The sequence below is a fragment of the Cucumis sativus genome, chromosome 7 (genome assembly GCF_000004075.3).
Source record: "Cucumis sativus cultivar 9930 chromosome 7, Cucumber_9930_V3, whole genome shotgun sequence".
NCBI lineage: Eukaryota > Viridiplantae > Streptophyta > Magnoliopsida > Cucurbitales > Cucurbitaceae > Cucumis > Cucumis sativus.
The window spans coordinates 15,575,756-15,597,092 of NC_026661.2; the positions used below are offsets into that span (position 1 = coordinate 15,575,756).

Below are 21,337 nucleotides of genomic sequence, written 5' to 3' on the forward strand. Positions count from 1 at the left end.
ATTTTATTATTTTTAGTAATAATTAAAATAATCAATTTTGGATATTTTTAAAAATAGTAAAATAAATTAAAATTTTAGATTCAATCGATTATAAAAACTGATAGGCTTTTATAATTGTCTATTAATGCTACTGATAGAAGTATATATCAATATTAATGACTATCAATGTCTATTATTAATAGAATTTGAAATTTTTTTGTTATATATTGTAACTATTTTGTCAAATTTGTTATTTTTGACAATTTTCCTTTATTTTTCTTTATGAAAAACAATTTTTTTTATTATTTTAAAGTGATTAAATAATATAATATAAAACAATTTTCAAACATACGAAAGTAAATTAAAATTTGGTAAAATATAGCAAAAACTTCGTATATATCACTAATAGATATTTATAAATTTCTATCTTCCAACGTGGATATGATACTACATTTTGTAAATATTTTTAACACCTTTATCATTTATAATAACTCTACAATAATATAACAATAAATCAAATAGCACTAAATTAATCAAAAGTTGTTTTACATTTAATTAAGGAATATTAATTTTGATTAAATCAAACAAATATATTTAAACAACATTTTTAAAAATAAACAAATATATTTAATGAACATTTTTAAAAATAACAAAATAAATTAAAATATCATATTTTGTAAAATCTATTCTTTTTAAAAATTCCTCCATATTTAACTTCTAAAGAGTATGGTCCATATTCAAACAAATCCAAATATGTAAAGTTCCAAATATTTAATGTTATCTTCAATCCAAACCGCTAGAAGAATTCTATAAATGGAGGGGTAATATTGTAAAGTATGAAAATATATTTTTGAATCATAAAGTAGCATTTTTATTTGAATTTGAGGATCATCTTTCAAATTCGACTTGTCTTCATTTCTCAGCAACCTCCCGCGCTCTCTCACTTGCAATCTCATACATACTCGACAATTGATTCTCAAATTTCTCCTATTTCAATCGGTACGAGTTAAGATTCAATTTCTACAACCTACAATTATTGGTATCTGGTCGCATCTAGGGGAGTAAATTAGCTGATTCGGAGTTTTTTTTTCCTCACAAGTGATTGGTTAGAAATGCATCAATTGAGATTTTCAATTTCAGTTTTTATTTCCGTTTATTGTTCTGAATGATTTACAGAGCTGCTGCATGCACCGTTGTTACTCTGTTAGAAAACATTAGTTTTTTTATGAGAGCCTTTATTTTTAATTCTGTTTCTTCAACCGAAGTTCTCATGTTAGTTGAATTGGTTTTCAGTATTATACTCTTGAACTTGCATCTATGTTTAAACTGTAACCAAAAATGTTTCCTAATTCGCCGATTTTAGTATTATAATAGAATTTTAGCATATTTTGTTAGACTTTTGTATTGTTGGTGATAATTTGATGTTAGCTGAAGTGTTGAACTTACCCTAGCATTTCTGGTGCATTTAAACTCATCATAACATTTCAAGTGTATTTAAGTTCTTCAGTTTTGCTACTATTTTACTAAAATTGTAGCATATTTCTATTGTATTTTTTTTGTATTGGTGTTGTTGGCATGTATTATAATACAATGCTGTTGGATGGTCTATTAAAAACTGTAATTAGTTGAAAGTTTTTTACCCAGCCACTCAATGCCACATTGTGTTTAACTGAGGGTCATCTCTTCTTGGAATAAGATGAAAATTATATTTTCCTTCATTCCCTTCTATATCATGTTAGTTGAATCAGTGCATTTACTGATTTTTCTCTTCATTATTATACTAAAAACTGCTATAGAATTAAATTATTCAAAGCGTAGCACTAGCAATTTAGAAATAATAGAAACTTCCAAAATAAAATGGTCTACAAATAAAGCAAAGAACCGTGATTGTATGGCTTTTGGTTTGGTCCAATTAATGGTTCTTCATTCTCTTCCTGTTCCAGGAAGCTAAAAGATGCTGCTTATTTTCCTTCCTAACCTATTCATCAAAGTTTGATGCTTATAGAAACAAAACTAAACTGAAAATTTTCAAGTTGTTAGGGGAAAGGGGAAACATATAATTTAGTAGAAGTAATTAAGAGAGGATAAATGTGTTGGCTTCCAATAGAATACTTGTGTTTCTTTGAACATTAAACAACTTTTTCATTGGTAGAAGAAACTGTAGAAAAATGTTCATACAATCTTCCAAAGCGAGTGAAAGAAAACCAAACAACCGATTAAAGTAAAACATCGATCTGATTTCATTAGTGATGTAGAACACCCTCCTTTCTTGATGTTTCTTTTAAGTTCTTTAGTATTTCTTTAGCTAATTCTTGAGTATCTTGAATTACCATTCTTGTATTTTATGATTAGTTATTCTTTAGTTAAAACTTGTTTATCTTGAGTTATTAATCTTATATCTTGTATTAGTTATAAATAAACTAACTCAACTCCAAGTTAGTTCTACAATAACTAACTTCTAACAACTCTTGTAAACTTCCAGCCTATAAAAAGACTTCTCCTCTCATTAATAAATCATCATCAAAAGTATTATTCATAAAATTCCTAAGCTTTGCAATTACTGCATCAATTAGCTAAGCAACTTATTGTGAACTCGTTATTGGGCTATATCCCTTTTATCTTCATCAGGTCTATGAGCATTAGAAGCTTTACCAATTTCCATTATGATCTGCATCGTAATTGAAGAACAACAAACCTCTTAAAGAAACAAAATCAAGGTCGAAAGGTCCTACTTGGTTTATTTTACATCCAATTGTCTTCGTTGCCAATCTGGGTCGGTTTGTTTCTCAGCATTATTGCTCATGATGTTCAAGATTTAGTCCTGGAGCTGGTCTAAAGAAACTTCTCTCTGTGAAGCTTGTTTTGGATTTTCAAGTCTGTTAACTTGATATTTTCATTTTGTTTTAGATCTCACTGCATATATCAGTACATTTTTTGGCTTCTTATTTTTTCTTCTTTTTTTGAATAATTTTCGTTTTAAATTTTAAATTTTAAAATTTGTTAGTCTCTAATTAGACTGCATATGCATTAATATGGCTCACCTCACACATTGCTCTGTATATTGTTGTTATGGTCAACTTATGATGTATTGAGTTGTTTTTAGATATTAATTTTATTTAAGAGCTGTTTGTTTTTTATGTCAAATATAAAGCTTGTACAGTGTCCTTTAATTTTTTTCTCAACAAAAGTTGTTTTCATAAAAAAAATAAATTTGTATAGTGACTATCTTTTGAATTCTTAAGAAAATTGATTTATTTACTATCATAAGCTTTCGTGGTAAGGGTTTTTGGCCTAATTTCCAGACTCAAGTTTTAAATTTGTAATTGTTCATGTTGTTTAAAGAATAACAAACTAACAAATTTATGTAATTGAACCTTCAGACTTCAAGAATTTTTACAAAGAGGTGAGTGTCACACTAGGGAGATAGATGGAATTGAAGGAAGCTGGTTCATTGCTTGATAATCTAATCGTGGCTTTCAACGGCCGGATCGCAGAGCTCCAGGATCTTGTAATTGCACGAAACAGTGAGTGGAAATATTTGAGCTATTATCCAGTTTCTTGGCTGTAATTTCATTTGATGACGTGTCACTACCTCATTACTGACTTCTTGTTTGTAGTGTATCCTGCAAGTTGTCTCCCTGATTTGTCAGCAGTTGATGCATCATTGAAGGTGATGGAATTGCAGGTACAGGCGATCAAGAAACAGTTACGAGAAGAAGCTGAAGCAATTCCGAAAGCAAAAGTATATTCATCCCTTCATTAGACAATCTTTATTTTGACTCTATATTCAATTCTGTTCGCTTCTTTTCTCCTGCATCGTTATGTGGAAACTTAAGAAATTAGATACAAACTGTTTTAAAAATAAGTTGACCTAAAATAAAGAAAATATTCCATTTGAGAGTTTTGACAAACTGTTAGAACACTGGGGAGTTGTGTTTGTATTGTATTGATATGAACTTCAACTATTACAATATAGAATTGATGATCTCAATTCTGGAAATAAAATGTAGAAAGTAAGAACAATGCAAAAAACTAAGAACAAAGACGAATAAGACTTCCCTCACTGCCTTTCCTCTCTCTCAAGGAAACTTGCAGAAACCACTCACAAAATAACTGATTCAACCTACTCTCACTTACCCTCCCTCTATTTATATCAAGTTGTAACCACACTTACACAATAACTACTAGTAACTTCCTATCTTATCCAATTACCCTTATATCTCTAACCCTATACTAATCTATGTATCTAACATAAAATTATGAAAATTGATAACTCAAGAGTCAAGTCACAGATTCGTGAACAATAAACAGCCCATTCATCACTTGAGGTCACAAGTTCGAACCTTAGGGTGAGCTTAATGCAAAAGAAAACCTTGTTGTGCACAGGCTGTGCGTCTTGCGCATTGCTTACCGTGCGCAGGCTGTGCGTCCAGCACCAGCCTCAACACACCACTAGCCTCTTTGTTCACCAAAATGCAGACCCATCTCGCTTAACTTACCCCGTCACTCGGCCAAGTACCAACTTGTCCAGAAACTCATTTCTTGTCCAGAAACATAACCCAACTTTGGAAAATCGTAACAAAAAATCCACAACTCTTTTCAAGAAACTTTCTTCTATAAAGATGCTTAAAAACGTCTTAACTTTCTTACCTCAAAATTTCAGCTTCTAATTTGAAAGGATGCGCTCTGTAGCCCTCTGGAAGTGCACCTTGCCAAGATTCACCCGAAAGACATTTCCTCATTTCTTCAACTCAAACTCAACCCTCCTCTGCTCAAATTCGTCCGACAACCCTAATCTAAAAACTAGACTCGGTTTGTGATCTTTTGAGAGTAATTTCAGCTAAAACGCACAAGTGAATCGAGAGAAATGTCCATCTAAAGTAACCTATTTATACTGAACCCTGCAAAACTTTTATTGACACCTCCTACTAGCCGAAATTTAACTTAAGCATGCAAGGACACCTGTAAAGTACTTCATTGACTCCACCTCTTCATCATCTCACCCAACCAAAACACCTATTGTTCTTCACCAAGCCAAAATGCCTTATGTCAAACCCTTGCTAACCTTTAAGACTTCTCGCATGCCATGCTTCTCGCCCAACACTAAGCCATCCAGCCTTCTCGCCTAACCTCCCAACACTTAAAATAACCTCTAAGGACCGTCTTTCTTGCCTAGCCAAGGATACATTATTAGCCGCCCGTGATACCATTTAAAAGTTTTCTCGCCTAGTGTCTTTCCAACATGCCTTAGCCACTTAGCCAAGCCTAAACGCCTAATGACACTCCTTTAGAAGTTTTCTTCCTTCTTTTGGCCATCTACACCCCAAAATAACCTCCAAAACACCTAGCCCTTAAGCCTCAACACTTTAGCCAAAACTTTTCCTCTTTTTCCATAACCATGTCACACCTTTCATGACACTTTTTATCCTTAACTTCCTAAAATACTTAGACTTCCAATAACTTCAATGGACTTACGTTTTACTAAGATTCGGGGTTTATAGTGGTTGGACTAGCATTCTCACTCACATGGGAAGACGATAAATTTAGGAACGAGGTTATTAGATTCTCAGAATACATCAGTACAAGAGTGTTGGATGTTGTCTCTAGGGTAGCCTCTGTTATGATATATAGTTATAACATATGTCCTTTATTGTAATTGTACATAGTGTCTAGGGTTTATTTTGTTCTCTATATAAATATGTAACTTTTCTTTAACTCAAGATGTATAAGAAATATACTTCTTTGAATTCTAGATTACATGGTATCAGAGCCGTTAGGGTTTTGAATGGTCATTGGCTTCCTCCTCCATTAGGCTTAAGTTTAGGTTACCTTTTGCTGACCGTTTGTCGACACCATACTGTAAGAAGTGCCACCTCCGTCTGTGCAAGTCTGTCTTTGCCGATCATTGGGAAACACTGCGCGTGAGCTTCACGAGCCATCGGAATATCCTTGCACATCACCCACGTGCCAGCGCGTGAGAACTCTGATTTGACCTCCGTCTTCTGAGCTTGTCTCGAACCTCTGTTTCTTATCAGTCTCTGTCGTTGGGTCTATCAAATAGTATTCGAGTTTGCTGAAAATTGAAGGCTACGCCATTGTTTTAGGGTTTTCTTCCAATTTTACCGCGATTTGAATTGATTTTTTCTTTGTTTGTGTGTACTACAATCAATGTGTGACTTCAATATGGCCGACATAAAAAATTTGGTAGTCACCAACGTTATTCTCTTAGCCTCTAAGATCACAAAACTTAAGTTAAATGGATCTAATTATTACGAATGGCGTCAGAAAATTTTGTTCTATTTTAGAAGTACTGATATGGATGATCACATGACCGAAGATCCCCCAAAAGATGCAAAGCAGAAGAAGGATTGGGTTCGTGATGATGCCCGTTTATATCTTCATATCAAAAACGCCATTGAGAGTGACATAATTTGATTGGTTGATCACTGTGAGTCTGTTAAAGAACTTCTGGAATTTTTAGATTTTCTATATTCAGGTAAAGAGCAAGTACATAAAATGTTTGAGGTTTGTATGCAATTTTTTCGTGCTGAACAAAAAGTTGAGTTTGTCACCAGCTACTTTATGCGACTTAAGAAGATAACTGCTGACCTTGGCTTGTTGTTACCTTTTAGTCCTGATGTTAAAGCTTAACGAGAGAAGATGGCTGTTATGATCTTTTTGAATTGACTCTTACCTGAATTTGGAATGGCAAAGGCACAAATTCTCTATGACTCTAAGATTCCATCATTAGATGATGCTTTCACTCGTGTCCTTTTCATTGAAAGCTAGCAATTGCTCCATTTGAGTTAGTTCATTCTGATATTTGGGGTCCATGTCTAGTTGTATCTTAAACAGACTTTCGTTATTTTGTTACTTTTGGTGGCGATCATTCTCGTCTAACTTGGTTATATTTAATGAAAAATCGTTCTGAGTTATTATCTCACTTTTGTGCCTTTCATATTGAAATAAAAAATCAATTTAATGTCTCTCTCAAAACTTTGTGCACTGATAATGCGGGTGAATATTTTTCTCATTCTCTTGGCTCTTACTTGTGTGAACATAGCATTATTCATCAGTCTTCATGTGCTGATACTCCATCTCAAAATGGTGTTGCAAAACGAAAAAATAGGCATTTACTTGAAACTGTCCATGCTTTATCGTTTTAAATGCATGTTTCGAAAACCTTTTGAGCAGATGCTGTTTCCACAACTTATTTTTTTATTAATAGAATACTTCCTCTGTTCTTAATGGTAAGATTTCCCACCGTGTTCTTTTTTCTGCCAAAAATTTGTTTCCTATTGCTCCTAAGATATTTGGTTGTATCTGTTTTGTTCGTGACGTTCGTCCTCATCATACTAAGTTAGATCCCAAATCCTTGAAGTGTATCTTATTGGGTTATTCGCGAGTTTAAAAGGGGTATCGATGTTATTGTCCTACCCTTAAAAGGTATCTTGTTTCACCTGATGTTTCATTTTTTGAGGATACACCTTTTTATTTCATCACCATCGAGTTCATGTCAAGGGGAGGATGACAATCTTTTTATATATGAGGTTACCTCTCCCACACCATCCTCTTCCACTGATACGCCTCCTTTCCGCCCACTGATTTCTCGAGTCTACTCCCGACGACTTCCACCACAAGCTTCAGACTCATGTCCTCCATCAATGCCTCCTTCATCATGCAATCCAAGGCCAAGTGATGATCTTCCCATTGCTCTTCGCAAAGGTAAAAGCAAGTGTACTTACCTTGTTTCTTCCTTTGTTTTCTATCACCACTTGTCTCCCCTCACATATGCTTTTGTTACGTCTCTTGACTACACATTTGTTCCTAACTTTGTTCATGAAGCTTTGTCTCATCCTAACTGGCGAAATGCAATGATTGAGGAGATGACTGCTTTAGAGAATAATGGTACTTGAGATTTGGTATCTCGTCCTGCAGGAAAGAAGACCATTGGTTGTAATTGGGTGCTTGCTGTCAAGATGAATCCTGATGGAACAGTGGCTCGATTGAAAGCTCGCTTTGTTGCCAAAGCTTATGCTAAACTGATTATTCAGATACATTTTCTCCAGTTGCCAAATTAACTTCCATCCGCCTATTTCTTTCCATGGCTGCTACCCATAAATGGTTATTGCATCAACTTGACATTAACAATGCTTTTCTGCATGGTAATCTTCAAGAGGAAGTTTATATGGAGCAACCACCTGGGTTTGTTGCTCAGGGGGAGAGTGATAAAGTATGCAACCTTCAATAATCTTTGTATGGTTTGAAACAGAGTCCTTGTGCGTGGTTTGGTAAGTTTAGTCAAACTCCTGTATCCTTTGGTATGCAGAAGAGTACATCTGATCATTCAGTTTTCTATCGCCGATCTGATAACGGTATAGTTCTACTTGTATATGTTGATGATATTGTTATTACTGGAAATTATGCATCGGGTATTTTGTCTCTCAAAACTTTCCTTCATGGTTAGTTTTATACGAAAGATTTGGGTCAATTGAAATATTTTTTGGGCATTGAAGTAATGAGAAGCAAGAAAGATATTTATTTCTCATCGAAAATATGTACTTAATTTGTTGTCTGAAACAGAAAAATTAGGAGCCAAACCAAGTGGCACTCCTATGATGCCAAATCAACAACTTGTTAAAGGAGATTTATGTAAAGATCCTGAGAGATATAGGAGATTAGTTGGGAAGTTGAACTACTTAATAGTGACTCGACTAGACATTGCTTATTCTGTAAGTGTAAATGTTGTAAGTTAGTTCATGTCTTCCCCTACAGCGGATCATTGGGCTGCAGTAGAGCAGATTTTGTGTTATCTGAAAGCTGCTCCTGGATGTGGGATCTTATACAAAGATCATGGACATACGAGAATTGAATGTTTTTCTGATGCTGATTGGGTGGGATCTCGTGAGGATAGAAGATCAACTTCTGGATATTGTGTCTTTGTAGGTGGAAACTTAGTCTCATGGAAGAGTAAGAAAAATAGTATGGATTCACCAACTATTATCTGAGATTGGCTTCAGTATTACAGTGCCAGCTAAATTATGGTGTGATAATCAAGCTGCACTTCACATTGCATCTAATCCAGTATTTCGTGAACAAACTAAACATATTAAGGTGGATTGTCACTTCATTTGTGAGAAAATCCAAGATGGGTTGGTGTCCATAGGATATGTAATGACTGGAGAACAATTGGGAGATATTCTAACTAAAGCTTTAAATGGAGGAATGATAAGTTATCTGCGCAACAAGCTGGACGTGATTGACATATTTGCTCCAACTTGAGGGGGAGTGTTATGATATATAGTTATAACATATGTCCTTTATTGTAATTGTACATAGTGTTTAGGGTTTATTTTGTTCTCTATATAATTATGTAACTTTTCTTTGACTCAAGATGTAGAAGAAATATACTTCTCTGAATTCTAGATTATAGCCTCAATTGCTACAATCTGTTTTTGAAGCCCTTCTAGTTGTTGTTGAGTTATTCCCGAAGAGGAAGTTTGCACGTTAGGGTTGGAATGTGCTGAACATTCACCAACGTCAAATGTTGAATGAATTTGAGGATTCTTAACATCGAGATAATAACTAAGGTCAGTGGGTGGCAGAGCATACCGATTTGACAGCAGAACCGGTGGCGGTCGGCTAGAATTAGGTGGCAGAACATGAATCAGGGCATGGGGAGCAATATAGGCCACATGTGAAAAAGAGGGTTGCACAGATGGGATGGTCGGAACTGTTTGAGGAAGATGGACCGACGCGTGGAGGTCCGGCAGCGGCACGTGAGAGGGTTTTGGCGGTGTGGACGATGGTGGAATTGACAAATTTTCCGGCGTTGTCTGGAGGCGGCGGAACCATTCGTCCATGACAGCACCGATCCGAGCATCGATGATGACATTAAAACTGGTGGCTGTTTCATTTGTTTGATTTCATCACTGGTTGTGTTGTTTAGGGTTTTTGTTCAATGCCCCACTCTGATACCATATTGAAAGTGGAGACAAAAAACCTACAAATTTATGTGGAAACCCGAGTACCGGGAGAAAAAACCACGATATTTTTCTTCTTATTATTTTCTGATAAATTTTACAATAGGTACAAGAGGGAGAATAAACACAAGGAAATTAAAAAGGAAAAGATTTAAAAATTAAGATAAATATTTCCATAATCTTTCCATAAATACCCTAAGGCCCAACCCACTAATTCCAACCTTCACCAAACTATGCAGAAACTTATTGAAGCATCTCTGAAGCAGCAGAAGAGATTAGAAAGTATCTCCCTTCATGTTCCCACATATTATCAGATTCTGCCTGACAGAGTTTCTGCCTTGAACTTAAATACCAGGTAACTGATTTGGTTTAAATTTTATACTAGTTCTATGATCTGAACCGTAGCTTCAACATTTAATGTTATGGTATCATAGATGTGATTCATGAAAAAGTTCGATGGCTTTTTGTTTTCAGTCTTTGTTCAGAGGCCAAAGCATCTGGTACTGAATTGGGCTCGCGAGAGGCTGAGAATGTGATTTCAGTCTTACCTAAGGTCAGAATTTTGTTCCTTTCATCATGTTTACATTAAATGAATGCACTGTACATATTTCATTATAAACTAGCAATTTGGGCTGAAGTTAGCTGTTAAAATCTTGGTGAACCTAATAGCCAATAACTTCAGTGTTTACAGGATTAGACAGAACCAAGGAGGATGTGTGAGCGTTTGTTAGGTTCCCTGTTTTTATTTGGGTTTCGGTTGCTATTTCTTTTTGTAATTACCTTTGAGGTCTCATTTGCTCAATTGAAGTCATTTTTGTTTTAGTTGGTCCTTTTTAATTTTTCTTTTATCCTGTTGTATCCTTTCATTTTCTCTTGAAGATTCAGTACTTCGTAAAGAAAACTTGCTAGCTTAGATAAGGTTAATATTATGTAAAACTTGCTAGCTTAGATAAGGTTAATATTATGTTTCTATTTTTAATATTTCTCAGCACTTATTGGTTTTAATTAGCGCTATGCTCATTGAATGACAATTAGAGAGGAAATGAGATTATTGGGGTCCAGATAGAAACTCGAGTTGATGGATTTTGGTAAATTTAATATTTTGTTTATATTTTTAACACTTTCATGCCATGCTAAGAAAATTAGACTTCTCCCATAATTATTCATTAATGTAGAACTGACCTTTACCACGTCAATTTCAGGAAAAGAAAGTTTCCTCTCCTCCACTTTGGTACATAACCATCGATGAACTGAATTCACTATCCTCGTGAGTTGTTCTTTCCTTTTGTTTAAGCACTTGGGAATAACTGATAGGTGATAACTAGTTTGACTTACGTACTACCTAATAAAATGCAGTACCACAGCTCATACAAAATGCCTTTGAGCTATATTGTACAATTTTAATCTAATATTTTGATTTGTTATAAAAATAAACATTGACTAGCCATTCCAATTACAATTACAGAATCACTAAATTTGAAACTCTAGGGACAAATTTGAAACCAAAATAATTGTGTTAGAATTAGTGGGCTGGCTGATTATTTTTGGAAAGAATACGGAATATTTTCCCTATCTCCTAAATCTTTTCACTTTTTACTTCTTATTGTATTCTATTTATTCTCTCTCTTTGTACCTATTGTATTCATTCATTAGAAAAATAATAAAACTAAAAACATTTTGGTTTTTCTCGTGGTTCGCGGGTTTTCACGTAAGCTTTGGTTTCATGTTTATTGGTTTCAATATGGTATCAGAGCAAAGTAACAACGAAACCCTAGAAAACAGTTTAGGAAAACCCCAAACCAAAACAGAGGCTATCGCCGCCGCCATAGAAAAACTACTCTACCGAATTCAAAAGCCGTCGATCTACACAGTGGGCCAACCCTCGACGTCGTCTGTGCAGTCAAATAGTCAGAAAGTACCTCACGCACCGCCTCTGTCAAGCGTGTGGGCTCAGGCGCTGCCGTTCGTTCATCTCACCGCCCATCCCAGACGCTTCTACGCATCGTCGCCTGTCCAAACGTCTCACCCTTTCGGTCATTCGCAGCCCTACGAGTCGCCGACACCCTCTAGTTATGGACAACCATGAAATCCTTCTCTCCACGCGTCGGTGTCATTTGACCCTTTACAACAGCCATATGTTTGTGGTTCCAGGATCAACCAAATCTACAGCAGAGCTGCTTTTGAAGTTGGTGTATCCTTGGCCCAGTCTAAATCGACCGCTCTACCAATGTATTCAAAGAACCCGGTAACTTCACTCCCTAATGTACCTTCAAATTATATAACTAATCTTGTTGCCTTTAATGCTCGATTCTTGACCCATGATAAAGAGAAGAATAGTGGAAAACCAATCCTCATATGTGAGCAGTGCAATTATATAACTAATATGGTTCCCAAGAGGTAACGAACGTTCCTCCAACGAGTAACAGAACTCGGATACCGATGTTAGAGAGACCGCTAGCACCTCTCAGTCAACTGACCCTACCTACTACTAGCTAGACCAGCCCTCCTCTTCTAGGTGCCATTGCTTAGTCAAGTATGCCTCAATCCCTTGGCCTTATTAGTGTTGATGGGAAGAATCTCGGGATTTTGGAATCAGGGGTCACAAATCATTTAACAGGTTTTTCATAGCACTTTGTCTCTTATATCCCATGTGCCAGTAATGAGAAAATCTGGATAGCCGATGGCTCTTTAGCCTCGATTGTTGGCAAAGGACAAATAGTTCTCTTTGACAGTTTCTCTCTTCAAAATGTTTTGCATGTGCCTAAGCTTTCTTACTATTTGTTATCTATTAGTAAGATCACCCATGAGCTACACTGTAAAGCTACTTTCTTACTTGAATCTGTTTGTTTTAAGGACTCATTCAGGGAGGACGGGCACTACTCGGTACAGCAAGGGACTGTACATTCTTGATGAGGATACCTCATGTAGTAGTATTAGTATTATTTCTACGACTAGTTTATTGTCTTCCTATTTTAGCACTTCTGAACATGACTTTATGTTGTGGCATTTTCGGTTGGATCACTATGAACTTTACTTATATGAAATATTTGTTTTCCCATGTATTTTCTAAAATCGATGTCTCCTTGTTATATTGTGATGTGTGTATTCGGGCAAAACAACATCGGGTTTCTTTTCCCTCACAACCATATAAACCCACACGACCATTTACCCTTATACATAGTGACGTTTGGGGTCCTTCCAAGGTCACCACCTCATATGGGAAACGGTGGTTTGTAACTTTCATTGATGATCATACCCGTCTCTTACCTGTGTCTACCTTATCGCCAATAAATATGAGGTTTCCTCTATTTTCCAAAACTTCTATCACTCCATTGAAATACAATTTCATACACAAATTGCAATTCTTTGGAGTGATAACTGTCGAGAATTCCAAACCATAACCTTAGTGAATTCTTAGCCTCCAAGGGGTTCACCAAAACTTGTGTGCCTGTACTCCTCAACAAAATGGGGTGGTTGAGCGAAAAAACCGTCATCTTCTGGAAGTATCCCATTCTCTTATGCTATCTACTTCCTTTCCTTCCATACTTGTGGGGAGATGTTATTCTTACAATAGCTTACTTAATCAATAGAATGTCTTCTCGTTTAATTTCAAAGGTTCCCCTTCGTGTGTTTGGGTGTACCACTTATGTCCATAATTTCGGCCCTAATTAGACCAAATTTATCCCTCCGGCTCAGGCATGTGTGTTTGTCGAGTATCCCCTTCATTAGCGCGGTTATAAATGTTTTCATCCCCTGTCCAAGAAATACTTTGTTACTATGGATGTTACTTTTTGTGAGGACCGACCCTACTTTCCCGTTAGCCATTTTCAGGGAAGAGTGAGTGAAGAGTCTAACTGTACCTTGTGTTTATCGAACCTACTCCTAGTACTGTGTCTGACTTCAATCCTCATCTCATTGTCCTACCCACAAACCAAGTTCCCTGGAAAACATATTACTGAAGGAACTTGAGAAAGGAAGTTGTGCCCTCTACTAGTCAATCGCCGGCTCCAGTCCTAGACTCTGAACCTCCTCGAGATCAAGGGATGGAAAACCTTATTGAACCTTGTACTGATAATAAGAGATGAGTGAGAATCACATGTTTGGTGTCATTATTCTTGAAAATGTGAAAGAAAAGAACAGTGGTGATGAGACTGAGGTTAGAGCATGAACCAGTAATAATGAAGCTGAATAAGCTCATATAGGAAAACTTGATGAGTATTATCCCTCTCTTGACATTCCATTCCTCCAAGAAAAGGTACCATGTCCTGTACTAAACATCCCATTTGTAACTAGGTTTCCTATGATATCTCTCTTCATAGTTCAGAGCATTTACAACAAGCCTTGAATTTACCATAATATCGAAAAGTATCTACACTGCTTTAGAGTATCCTGAATGGAAGAATGTTGTCATGGAAGAGATGAAGGCTCTTGAAAAGAATAAAACTTGGGAGATTTGTTCTCTGCCTAAGGGACATAAAACAGTGGGATGCAAATGAGTGTTCTCTCAAATACAAAGCAGATGGAACACTTGACAGACACAAGACAAGGTTAGTTGCAAAGGGATTTACTCAAACCTATGGTGTTGATTATTCAGAAACCTTTTCTCCAGTTGCTAAGATGAACACTATGAGAGTCTTGCTATCTATTGCTGTGAACCAAGATTGCCCTCTATACCAGCTAGATGTTAACAATGTCTTTTTGAATGGAAACCTAGGGGAGGAAGTCTACATGAGCCCCTCGCCTGGATTTGAAGCCCAGTTTGGTCAGTAGATATGTAAACTCCAGAAATTTCTATATGGTCTAAAACAGTCACTCGGAGCATGGTTTGATAGGTTTACTACTTTTGTCAAGTCCCAAGGGTACAGTTAGGGACATTCTGACCATACTTTATTTACAAAGGTTTCTAAGACAGGGAAGATTGCAGTTTTGATAGTTTATGTGGCTGACATTGTTTTGTATGGAGATGATTAGGCAGAAATTAGTCAACTAAAGCAAAAAATTAGGTGATGAATTTGAAATCAAGGATTTGGAAAATCTGAAATATTTCCTTGGAATGGAGGTGGTCAGATCTAAAGAAGGCATCTCCGTGTCTCAAAGAAACTACACCCTTGATTTGCTAATTGAGACAAGTATGTTGGGATGTTGTCTTGCTGACATTCCAACATTCCTATTGAATTCATTGTAAACTAGGAAACTCTGATGACCACGTTCCAGTTTAGAAAGAACAATATCAGTGTCTTATGGGTAAATTGATTTACTTAACCAATATTTCCTTTGCTGTGAGTGTTGTCAGCCAATTTATGCATGTTCCCTATGAGGAACACTTGGAAGCTGTCAACAAAATTCTGAGATATTTGAAAACGACACCTATAAAGGGTTGATATATAGAAAGATAAATAGAAAGACATTTGAGGCATACACTGATTCGAACTGTGTAGGATCTATAATTTAGCCATTGAGGCAGGACCTTCGGTTATTGTACCTTCGTTTGGGGCAATTTTGTAACTTGGAGGAGTAAAAAGCAACGTGTAGTGGCCAGGAGCAGCGTTGAGGCCGAAGACACAACTATGAGTTTGGGAATATGTGAGGAAATTTGGCTCCAAAAATTCTTGTCAATTCTTCATCAGGAATGTGAGACACCATTGAAGTTGTTTTGTGATAATAAAACTGGTATTAGTATTGCTAACAACCCAGTACAATATGATAAAACTAAACATGTTGAGATTGATCGGCATTTCATCAAAGAAAGACTCGACAATGGGAGCACATGCATTCCGTACATTCCTTCGAGCCAACCGTTCACTAATGTTCTCACCAAACGGCTTCTCAAACCAAACTTCAACTTTTGTGTTAGCAAGTTGGGCCTTATTGATATTTACATCCCAGCTTGAGGGAGAGTGTTAGAATTAGTGGGCTCGACCCTTAGAATACTTTTGGAAAGAATATGAAAGATTTTCCCTATTTCCTAAATTGTTTCCCTTTTCACTCCTTATTATATTCTATTTATTCTCCCTCTTTGTACCTATTGTATTCATTCATCAGAAAAATAATAGAACTAAAAACTTCCTGGTTTTTCTTCCTGTTCTCCAGTTTCCACGTAAGCTTTGGTTTCATGTTTATTGTTTTCAATAAATTGTACAAAATGTTCCAAATACATATGGCTGGTTTCGATTTTGATCCTATCTTTCTACAGTTATACTTTTATTCTCGCTCTTTTATTTTCTTTTGGTCAGTTTAATGGAGATTCCTAACGTTAAAAACGATTTTTATGAAACAAATGAAATATTAAAGGTAAAGTTGAAACTTTCTGAACGGGCAAAAGTGAAACCCACGCAAGGGACATTTTGTGTTATATAACCTTAAAATAATTTTCATGACCGGTAATTTGGTGTTTGAAGTGCATTAAATAGAGCAGGAAAAACTCAAATATCAAAGATACAAGATTATTGCAAATGTCTTTAGCTTATGTTTTCCCTGTAAAGTTGCCTGTAATCCTTGGTTTATTTACTAAGTCTCACCAACCACAGATATATGAGAGGAAGGTTAACAGTTGACAAGGTCAATGCTGCTGTTTATGACATGGCAACATATGCAGAAGCAAATGCCCAACTTATTGGCATCCCCAAAAAAAAAGTTAGTGTCAAATTCTCTCATTTAAAAAGCATATTGATAACCACCATTTCACTTATAAGTTATATGCTGACAATGACTACTTTTTCTAAAGCTGGCAGAGAACCTTTGGGAAAAGGCCCTGGTAAGTTCACTAACAATTTTTTTCCACATCTCTTTTTATTTGCTTCTTCGTTTCTGCTTCGTTTTTGCATTGATGCTTGCAAAACTTACTGTAGGCATGTAGGTTCTAGGCAGACTTGCTACTGAAGATGTTGCATAATTTATTTACAAATATTAAAATATTATTTAAAGGTAAAACATCAAAGGAACTTGTAGAATCAGATGGCTGTTCTGCCTGAGTTTCAAGTAGATGCCATCCAGAAAATGAAATATTTTGCCCATTTTACTCGAGAACTTGGGAATCTCTCTGTATCAATTTGGCAAAGTTGTATGGAGGAAAAAACTGTAAAGCGGAGCATTATTTTGGAGGAGTAACGAGTTGTTTGATCGTGTGCATACCAGTCTTGGAGATGGGGTGGGGATGGTGGAGGTAGCAACAAAGATCATGATGAAGAGTTGCCTGTAAAATATTAGGGTTAGATATTAGTCTGGTTTTATATTTGTAGGCACCCTCTAAAAGTTTAAGGCAAACACTAACAATTTTAGAAAATTCACGAAATATTTACACATATAGCTTAACTTTAAATATTAGAAACTTCTAGGTTTATCTAGAAGATTGTAAATAAACATCTCATAGAAAAATATAGAAATATCTTTGGGTTTCTTTAGGCATCATGTAGAATTCTTTTAGATAAGGACAATCCATAGAAACATCTAGAGTATTTGTAGAATCTAAGAACCCAGGGAGATTCTTTTACTTTGGGCTTCAGGATCCTCATGACTATGGGAAGAAAGAAAGCAAAGAAAGCGAGTTAGATAAACTTAGAGTGAAAAGTGAGTGTGAGTTTCGAGAAGGGAAAGTATTCTCTAAAAAATGTCAATCTGTGTACATTCTTGATAAAAGGTTCTTTCTTACAAGTGATTGTTTTAGTTTCATTTGTGCCATTTTCTTCAACATGCTCAAGTATTCAAGTCTGTACAATGTTTCGATGTGGTGGAGAGTGTACCTCTGCTTTTATTCAATGCTCTTTATACAGAGATGGGGCTTGGAGCAGCACCATTAAAGACCAGCTACTTGATGGTGCTTTGCATGTGGTTGGGTGAGGTTACTACGGTGGTGTAGCTAAGTAATCATAGTAGGGTGGTAGCACCCCTCTTGTCACTTTAAGCGTTATGCTAGATTAAGGATGATTACATTGCATTGGATGGCCTCAAGTCAGTATTTGGTTCACTTGTGGCTACGGTGCTGATTGGTCAAATCACATATGGCCAACTTACTCTGTTTTGCGCCGGACTAGACCTAGCTGGGCTAGAGCTTATGAATGACTTTTTCAATTGGTGGTAGGAGGATGAGAAAGGTTTCCCCATCCCTATCCTTGCTCTCTAAAAACATTTCCTGTCGTGAAGTTCTGCCAAAGGCTCTCATAATCACTTTGAATTCTCTCTAAATTAGTCCCAACGGGGCCCTTAAATGCAGCACTTTTTTAAGTGTTTGGGGTGATTGATTCAATTGAAAAGAGAGAACGACAGAAGAGATAGCATGGACCAGGTAGGTCTGCATGATTCTCTAAGGGTTGCATAAAAATAAACAGTTGAGGCATTCTCACCATACGAAAACGTCATCAAGGTTTAGACTTAATTAAGTGCGTGGGGAAGCATGTTTGAGCTGTCTTACAACACCCCTATCACTACCTTTTAGTATTGTCACCTCACCCTTGACGGGACTAATCTGCACAACGTAAGCCAATTGTTTGTCCAAAATCACGGCCCTGACCCACTCCCAACGACAAAAGGATTCCTATCCTTGTGCCTGTGGATGGTTGCAAATTCTAGCCCAGGGCAGGAATTTGTTTCTAATTTGATGGGAAATCCTTGATCGTGTGGTATTTCATGGGGAGAAAATTCCTTCAGCACCATACTGAGTGACAACCAGTGGTTGATGGGGTCAAATGATGTTGGTGAATGTAAACACAGCAATATGTGATGGAAATAAGTAGAAGATGCAGATGCCTGGCGAGCGACAGTAATGGTGCTTGGTGAGTCGGAGAAAGCAAACAATAATACTGTTTGGCAATTGGCAAATGGGCGACAGCAGGTGGCAGCTGGTAGTAATATCCCTCTTAGTCCTCAAATCTCTTCTGGCACGTGAAAAGTGTAGAAACAAAGTTTAAAGAATGAAAAAAAAGGGGAAAAAAGAAAATACACAAAAATGTAGGATGGGAAGAAATGAAGGGGTTAGAGTTTCAAAGTTGAAATAACAATAGCAAATAAAATTATAAAAAGGGCCAAAAAAGTGGTTAAATTAATAGAAGTAAATATCAACATTGTTCTTTCCACCATATGATTGAAAAGTGTTATTTCCTTTCAAAAACAAAAAAGAAAAAAAAGAAAAAATATCAACATTGTTCTCCAATCTGGTCAAACTGGGGATTCCTATGGATAACCACACGGTGTCAGGGACCTGAAACCATGTTTTTCTTCTTTTCCTCCTTGTCCATTTCTTCAAGATACCATGTTTTTATTTCTGATACATGCAGGAGCTAAGAGATATTGCAACAACCAATGCAGTGAAAGGAAAATATTTCTTTCTTGAAACAGACATGAAAGGACCTTCATTGAAACTTGACAATACTGGAAAGGCCATTCTAACTGTAAGTTTGTTAAATATAATTAGCTCTCAGCCATCATAGATTCATTGCTATTTTGGAGATAATACCAAAAGTTCATTCATCTAACTCATAGTTTTGTTTCTATTTGACAACCATTCTTTTTAGTTTTTTAAAATTATACTTGTTTCCTCTCAATTATGCACATATATATAGATATATACACACGTATACATATAAAAATACACACACACATATACACACATATCCATATACACATATACATATATATACATATACACACACACACACCTTAAGTTTTTCATCGTCTTTAAAAGTGGATTTGAATTCTAATTCAAATAAAAAAACATAATTAAGTTTTTGAATATTACTTTTTATAGTTTTAAAATTTTGGTTTTTTTTTATTTTTATTTATTTATAAAACGGTTTAAAAATTATCTAATAAAACAAGAAAGTTATAGGTAGAAGTAGCGTCTATAAACTTAATTTTTCATAACATAAAACTAAAAAGAACATGGATATCAATAAGGTCTTTGTGTATACTATGACTGGTATAATACTTCCTGTCAATGTTTGAAACAATGGTTTCATTTACGATTTCATATAATAATGAACCTAGGATATACAGTGCAGATTAAAATATATCAACTTTTCTACCCTTACAGGTCTTACGTCACCTTGGACGCATAAGCGAGACTCGGATTGGACATCAGCGAGTAATCTTATTATTAAAACCATCATAAACAACCTAGGATTTAGGTGGACACAAGACTACCGAGTCTTGCATCAACAGAGTATAGCCTGTAGAAGAGAATCCACTGTACAATTCCAGCAATCCATTTCTCAAGGATTTGTCAGCAGATGAGTACAACCGATTGTTTTGGAGAAGGTTAGACAATCTTAGAATGCTGAGTTATATGGCCTGTCTTTGATTATCATCAAAAAAATTCTCAAATCGAAGCGAGAGGTTGTTATCTCTATAGTTTAATGGTTGCTTGTAATCAGTTGCAAGGAGCTTATTTCTGCTTAGATTTTCAACGTGACTTCTTTTCAATTAGGCCAACGTTTGTACCTACATTCTTGTGCCGTTAAGATTAGAGTTCTAAGATACTGAAGTTTTCGGGACATACTTATGTAATTTGAAAGCAAATTCTAAAGAATGGGTAGTTTTGGCGAAAAGCCAAAGAAAACAGAGGCTGCTGTGAAGATGTTTTTCTTTCAACAAATAGTTGACAAGAGTTTGAATCTATTTATTAATGTGGACTTTTAGTAGGTGATGAGTGAAAATTGATAGAATTGTAAGGATCAAAATAATTGCTGTAAGAAGATTAGAAATTAGAGTTGAAAACTTGAGGGTGTATAGAATAAATTAATTAATGGGACTTTTATCATACAACTGAAGCCATAATTTTATTATGAAGTTCATATATCATATTGATTGATACTTTAAAACTAGTTCAACTTTAGTCTGTGTAATTTTAAATTTCAAGTTTAGTTTTTAAACTTTGGATTTTAAATTTAGACAACCGAATTTAACATTTAGTGTAATTGGTTACAAAAGAATTTCAAAATCTAGACGGACAAAAAGATTTTGCAGTAATTGACGAAGAGGTATGTAAACTAATATGGGAGATTTGAAAATACACACTAAAATTAAGTTTCAATATACATGAAATCCAACATCAAACCATGATCATTTTAAATATAATAACTATTTTTTATTAACAAAATTTAGTGCATGAACAAAAAGATCAAATAAAAGAAGGAGATAAAAGAACTTTTAAGATGATAATTTGATTTATTAACGTTTCAAGATGATAATTTGATGTCTTATATTTATTAAGTTATATAGAGTGATATCTAAATTAAACAATTATTTAATATTTTACATAAATAAACACTTAATCTCAAAGTTCAAACCTTTTTAAACTGCAGCATGTGTATTTGTTGAAAAGTTAAAACATGTTTTAATTAATTGAAATAAGTTACTTACAAAATTAAGATATGTTAAAATTA

General features: G+C 35.4%; 1 protein-coding gene across 1 annotated transcript; it reads left to right on the forward strand.

Moving 5' to 3' along the window:
• Nucleotides 1–820: 820 nt before the first annotated feature.
• LOC101222230 (spindle and kinetochore-associated protein 1 homolog) lies at nt 821–20,578 on the forward strand. Its single transcript, XM_004139578.3, has 10 exons — nt 821–978; nt 3,360–3,503; nt 3,597–3,721; nt 10,202–10,317; nt 10,437–10,515; nt 11,165–11,229; nt 16,490–16,595; nt 16,687–16,716; nt 19,232–19,345; nt 19,987–20,578. Exons 2-10 carry the CDS (start codon nt 3,407–3,409, stop codon nt 20,062–20,064), a joined length of 810 nt encoding a protein of 269 aa, XP_004139626.1. The 5' UTR covers nt 821–978; nt 3,360–3,406; the 3' UTR covers nt 20,065–20,578.
• The last annotated feature ends 759 nt before the right edge of the window (nt 20,579–21,337 follow it).